The 6,831-nt window shown below is 40.6% G+C and overlaps 1 protein-coding gene across 49 annotated transcripts in view; it reads left to right on the forward strand.

Moving 5' to 3' along the window:
- The window catches only part of Ssbp2 (single-stranded DNA binding protein 2), a 288,275-nt gene extending 282,548 nt beyond the window's left edge, over positions 1–5,727 (forward strand). For 40 of the 49 annotated variants that reach the window (XM_063282020.1, XM_063282022.1, XM_039103448.2 and 37 more), the window contains one exon: positions 175–754. In XM_063282020.1, coding sequence (XP_063138090.1) covers positions 175–204 — 30 coding nt within the window. In that variant the 3' untranslated portion in view covers positions 205–754. Of the gene's footprint in view, positions 1–174 lie in introns of all 49 variants that reach the window. The other 9 variants (NM_001399027.1, NM_001399028.1, NM_001399029.1 and 6 more) reach the window with 1 other exon arrangement.
- The last annotated feature ends 1,104 nt before the right edge of the window (positions 5,728–6,831 follow it).

Here is a 6,831-nt window from a genome sequence, read left to right on the forward strand (position 1 = left end):
AAAATTTTAAATTAAGTAAAGCCATATACACTAGCTCGTTACGGTTCCTTATTTTCCTGAGGTTAAAAGTGTGTACTTAAATGTCTGTGGAAACCAACACTCATCACTTGGCCTCTGTACCAAGGAGACCCATACTGGCATCACTTTTAAGCACTGGCTTCTCTGTCCTTGCAGTACTCGCCTAGCATGACCATGAGTGTGTGATCCATTACCGCGTCCCCTCATGAAAACCATCGTGAGTCAGCCCATCACAAAACTACTACGGAAGAAAACTACTCATCGTGTACAGTTAGACAACGGAATCTCAGACAACCAGACCACCTTTTAGTTCCTGCTCTCTCCCCTATTTTGAGAAGAAAGCGGGTCCACACGTGATTCAAGCAACTGTACGGAGCTGCCCATTAGCTGCCCCAACTGAACTGCGGTGATTATCTGTGTGTGTGTGGGGAAGAGAATGCATCGTATGTGCAGATCTGTATGCACATATATGCATACGTGCATTGACCCACAGGACATTGTAAGATATTATCACATGACATCTTAAGTAGAAGTAAGTAGGGACTTTTATTCCATCCTTTTTTTTTCACGTTTACATTTTAATTATTAAAGGTTGCTCCTGCCCTTCCTGAACTATTTTGTGCTGTGTACATCACTGCTTTATATAAGTTATTTTTTAAGGTGAACTCAGATGTTATGGTTTTGTAAATGTCTGCAATCATGGATAGGAATAAAATTGCTTATTTGAGAGCTTTCATTCACTGTGTCTGAAGCAAGTTGCCTGTGAACCCAGAGTGTACCGAGTAGAGACAGTGTCTTCGTCCTCATGTCCAACCAAGCGTTCTGTTCCCTTCTGTGCAGAGTAGTGTGCTGCTTTGTATGTAAGGAAAATGCAGGGCCTCACACAGTACATTTCTGCAGTAACTGTTTAAACTGAGTTCCTTCTTGATTTGTTTGTCTTAATGATGCAGAAATGATTAGCTAATTCAAGTTACCTACACTGTAGCAATAAAGTGACACAGGTTACCATACTTTTAGCACACATTCTTAAACACAATAAAATCCAAAAGTGATAGCAAAACCACTTGTTTGAGTTTCAGCTTCTCCCAGGGATCTAGAAGTAAAATTTTAATAATATACAGTGAGGAATGGTACTGTATTTTTATTCAGATTTCCTATGATCATTTCCAGACACTTGAAAACAGACAGACACACTGACATGGTTGAGGCTTTCAGGGCAGAGAGCAGAGAATGAGAACACTGGAGGGTTGCAGCGTTTCTGGTTTTCTCACCCAGTAGCTTGCCTGCTGGAGCAGAACTGATGTCCCTGCTCTCAGTTGGCAGTGTATGTGCCCTGTCCACTCTGTTTTGGGGTCAGAGGACTTGCACTGGGAGGCAGATTATCTGTATAACTTGTGTTGACTGCAGCTGGCTAGATCTCCATTGTGTGTCTGACAGTTTGGAAGGCAGTAAAGAGACAGTTTTTAATTATCTTCCTTACAAAAGCGCCCTGCTGCATGGCATTTCCCTCATCTGTGGGATTACATTTAATCCTGTACTCAAACACTAAATCCCCATAGGAAAAGCATAGAGAGTTTATTTTATACTCTAAGAGAGACCTCTATGATCCTTGCTGGTCTAGCTGAGGTACAAATGTCCACTGATCTCCACCCTGCTAGCGAGTACTGCCCAGCCTGACGGGAGAGGACACCTCCCTTTCCTTTGGGGCTATAAATGTTGACACTGTTTGCCTGCACGTGGTTCTAGATGATCAAATTTCTTTCAAATCCACATTGATTCATTCTTCCTGAAAATGGACAGTTTTGGCTGGGCATTACAGGGATGCTGGGAGCATGGAGGATAAAGAATTAACTTACCCTGCAGATCTAGGTGACACTTATGAGTCATAGTTTATAGCACAGCGTTGGCCTACAACTGCACCAGAGAGCAGCCTTGTACCAGCAGACTACAGGAACCTGTCTCAGGCAGTTGGCACAGGAAGTCTTTACCTTCAGGTGGAGCTAATCTGAGGATGACGCTTCATGCATTCACCTGAACCACAGGTATCAGTGGCAGCTTTCACTCTCTATACGACCATAAACCACAGTTTACCAGAGTTAAACTGTTTTCAGTAATCTCGGTCTTAGGGTGCTGGACTTCTGCTCACTCTGCTCTCCATCACGACCAGCCTTTCCTTTCTGTCATTTGTGTTCTGAGAAGGGAAGCAAATGATTCCTCTTACACACAAAAATCATGGAACTAATTTTGCATGCCCTTCTTTGGGAATAGTTCTAGAATATAAATGACATAAATGGCGTGTTAATAATGATATAAGCAGCGTGTGCTACTTCTAACCTGTTTTGTTTCTTAAGAAGTAAGATGGTTTTGTTTTTGTTTTCATTTCCTTACTTTCTTGGAACTCAGTTTTAAAAATACCTGGTCCCAATTTGTAAATTCATTAAAACCGTAAAAATTATTTTTAAGATAAAACTGCATTCACAAACTAGAAAATACAAGAATGCTTAATTTCTTTAGCCAGATAACTTTGTTACCCAAAGGGTAAACACTAAAACTACATTGATTTTTATGTAGATCTTAATTATTTAACATTTATTGTGTTCCTGGTAAGAAAAGCCAACATTTTCTTAAGCATTCTACCGGGACTGACACATTCATGCTGTCTTGATGTATATGCTGCTTGCCAGAGGTTTTGGGGGTTTTTTTTGGTTTTTTTTTTTTGTTTTGTTTTTGTTTTTTTTTTGCATATTTCAGCACATAATGATGAAATCAGCAATACTCACATATATTGGACATGGCATGCACCCATCAAATCTGAGATTGGGCAATCATTGTGAGCATGAATCCTGTTCCTCTTCCTGCCCTCCCTAACGCACTAATGTTTGAAAGCTCAAGTCAGTCTAAGTTCTGTGTGGTTCTTAACCATCTGACTGTCTTACTGCGAAGATGCCCTGTGTTTTAAAAAAAAGGCTTTTGGGTACACTGATCTCGTAAAACCACAAACTTAATGGGCAAATTAGTGCTCCTTTGAAAATATTCCAGTTTGGGTTCAATTGCTAGTGAACAGGAATTTCACGGCTAAAAATCTGAGGTTAAGATTTCTCGATTGCCAAAAGACTAACAAATCAATTCTGCTCCCTTCAGCCAAGGAAAGCGCTCAGACACACCTGTCCCTGCAGAAATTTAGAGAAAAATTCTGTTCCCCTTCAGCCGAGGAAAGCACTCAGACACACCTGTCCCTACAGAAATTAAATAGAGAAAATTTGTTCCACCTCTCTTTTCATGTTCTGTAAGGCACCGGAACTCGGTTGCATTTGAAAGGACCATTCAGGTAAACAGTCTTGAGCTTTGAAGACAGCAGGTGGAGTAAGTTCACGTTGGCATGTGAGTAGCCCCACAGCTGTCTACATCATTCTCCACATTGTGGGGCTGTGCCCTCGGCAGCCTGGGGCTGTGCCCTCGGCAGGGACTGTGCACAGTTCTCAGTATATCAGACCTGGGTTAGCTTACGGCTTCTCCATGCTTGCCTTCCATCCCAGGAGACAAGATGCAAGGGTTGAACAGCTCTCCCTTCTCAGCCTCACAGCTGTCGTCTCTGCACAGTGTATATAGTACTGGTGGTAGTTTTCCTGAGGAAAACGTTTTCAGTTTTCATTCCTTGATTATTACTGTTCATCACAAGCAGTATTACAGATCACAGCCACGCGACATCTGAATGTTCTCTTGACACTGTTCCCTGTTGTGTTTCGTGTGCTGTAGTTCTTTCTCCTTTGCTTGAGACATTAACAGAGGCAAGTAGCTCACGAATATGTGGTGTAGAGAGGGGAGATTGGTGTGTTCAGACAATAGTCACGCATTTTAACAAATGCCAATTAGTCTTTTGTAGTTTTCCCTTCTTGGTGTATTACATTTCTCTGACATGAGAACCAAAAGCCCATGCTTGCTTAAAACAATGTTTCCAGTTTTAAGCATCTGTAACAGTCTCCCCTGGTCTGAGAAAGATGCCCAGAAACACGGGAAAAGTAAGAGTGGCAAATTTGTTAATACCACCTCAGTTCTGCATACGACATTTGTGTATACCTGTGTGCATGTGTTGGGGGATGGCAACATAAATTTTGCTCATAAACCCCACTTCTACTGAGATCGTATTATTTTATATAGCACTGTTGATAGATAGTAAACATCTTTTTCTTTTGACATTTTATTTCAGTGGTAATATATCTGATAGAAGTTATTTGGGATGGCAAGAGAGGAGAACACCACGATTCTGTATATTGGACAATATATCAGCAGGAGTAGTGTCCCAGGCCCAGATTTAGCTTCTCAGCATTGGACATCATACTAAGCGTGTCAGAAATCATGCAGTAATTACAGTATAAGAAGTTGAATTGACATCATCTAAACCGTTAACTTCACCCATGAACCATAATTCAGTTAGGATGACGTAATGATTAACACACACCTGAGACTTTCAGTGACTTCTCTAGACTCTATTATGAAGAGAGAGATTCAGCTGACTGAGTCCCAAGGGTTTCCTCTGTTGAGTTTCCCTTGGTAACTTACAGAATTTGTTTTCTTAAGTAAGAGAATCATTTCTGTATGAAGTTTAAATGTGAATATTTTGCATTTTAAAATGAAATACAGTAGAAAAATGAAATATATAAATGTTACAGCATTTAATGTGGGACTGGGCCTTCTCATGTATACGTTTCCTAGGTATTGGTAGGATAAATGTTTGCTTCACTTTGACTGTCCCAGTCACTGGAATCTTATGATCTGCTTCTAAAATACTTAGTGTTTTATTTCTAAAGCAAGATGGGCTGTTACCATGGCAAAGGTAAGTGTTAATAGTCCTTGAGAAAAATATATAAATATTTGTTCTCAGTTACTGCATTTCACTTTCTCCTCCGTGACAGCGGTCCCAGTATGTGACCTGAGGGTGAGGTCTGGGTCTTTGATAGGAGTCTATACAGTCTGCATAGTATGCTGTGTCTCTGGAACAGTGTTGGTTAAATGTAGTCAACCATCTGTTTGGAAACAACACCTCAGATCATCTGCCCATCTTACATGATTTGAGCGGAGATCTAAATTCTTCACAATACTTTAGAGATTTTCTTGACAAAGTACTGATTGAAGTTTGTGTGTGGATTTAGATCAAACTTCAAAAATACTTACTTTCCTTGCATTAAGACAGCTATAAACTCTCCGTTAGGCAAATGCTTGGAAGGACATGTTACTGTTTCAGATGTAAAGATTGAGAAGTCCTTATACATAGAATTCTTTATTCATGGTAGCCATATGATTATTGAATTGTTTATCTAATTGTGATTTTAAGAATTTAAAATGTTTTCTTACTACACGTGTTAAATTGTTACAATGTCTTCCTGGAAAATAGAGTTATTTGTAAGGTTTTTATAAATGCACAATCTGTGTATAAATATAATTGAAGTCTGGGATGACTCGGTAATTACGACTCTCCGTTCAGGAACGGGCACCAGGTAACCCACACACTTGTCAACGTAGCACTTGTGTGTATATATCTTTGTGCACATGTACATTGTTATTCTCAAGTGAATTTATCACTTAATGTTTTTGTAAAAGTACTTGAGCTGTTTGTGTAATGCAAAAAGTCACCATAAAGATGTACATAAATGCCCCGTAAGTTGGCACGTCTTCATATTTAATTGATAAAATTGCAGCTTTTGATTTACAGTTTCTACCTTTTTATTTCTATCCTTTACTTCAGTACTTATTGGAAAAGTAGAGGAAATTGTTTGCACGGAGACAGCACAGTGTTTCCTGAGTGAGAAGTCGGACTGTAACGTAAACAAGTGTGCACTGAAGTAAATTGGGCATTCTACCCAAGATAGAGTTCAGGAATCTGGAGAGGTGAAGGATTTACATGCACCTGAGAGTGGCTGGTTCCGTATGGTCAGATAACAACCTTGCCTCCAAATATTGTTACCAAGTGGATAGCTCTTAAGGAGTGAGGTTTCTGTATTTTATTTCAAGTAGAATACGCACAGTGTCAGAACAGAGGCGTTTGTTCAGAGGAACCATGCAGTAGTACTTTGATCTCGACGGTGCCCAGTGCAGATGGTCACTTCAGTTTGCCGTTAACATCTACCTGAAAGGTGGTAAAGTCGGTCCCTTCTACTGAGAAGGAGAAGGCGACTCCTAATTGTGTTGAGAATCTGTCCCTGGAAAGCAGTGGAAATGCAGAACCCCACATATAGGTAATGCGCTCAACACCAGTGCACCTCATTGGCTGTGGCTTTGATATAGATGGGATGTCTCAGCCTGACGATGCAGCACACTCATACATGCTAGAGAAAGAAGTGTGGCCCTCACTGACCAGACGGGTGAACCAAGCTTTCCCCGTGAAGCTTGTCTGCTGACTTTTTTAAACTCCAAAGGGTCTGGAGTCTGAAGGGTAGACAGAAAGCAACTGACAGGTTCTTGAGTTCAAAACAGGTGGAAGTCAGGGAGGCAAGAACTGACCTGGAGTTTGTGATTTAAACTGTTTCTGATTGTCTGCAGATGGTTGCTAACAGCAGAAGCATTGTATAGGGTCAGAGTAATCCTTGCCCAGACAGGTCACAGCCAACATAACGCAGAGGCAGACATGCACATGTACACCCCTGGTCCTAGAGCATCTGCATCAGGTGTTGTGTTTTCCCATGGTTTAATATATACTTAAGGTGAAGGGAAAAGAAAACCTCTTTACATCAAAAACGGGACAACTATTACATTCTACAAGTTTTATTTCCAGCACAGTTCAATAAGAGTATATTACAGCTTTTTAGAATGCTCTGT

This window comes from Rattus norvegicus, chromosome 2, assembly GCF_036323735.1.
Source record: "Rattus norvegicus strain BN/NHsdMcwi chromosome 2, GRCr8, whole genome shotgun sequence".
Classification (NCBI taxonomy): domain Eukaryota; kingdom Metazoa; phylum Chordata; class Mammalia; order Rodentia; family Muridae; genus Rattus; species Rattus norvegicus.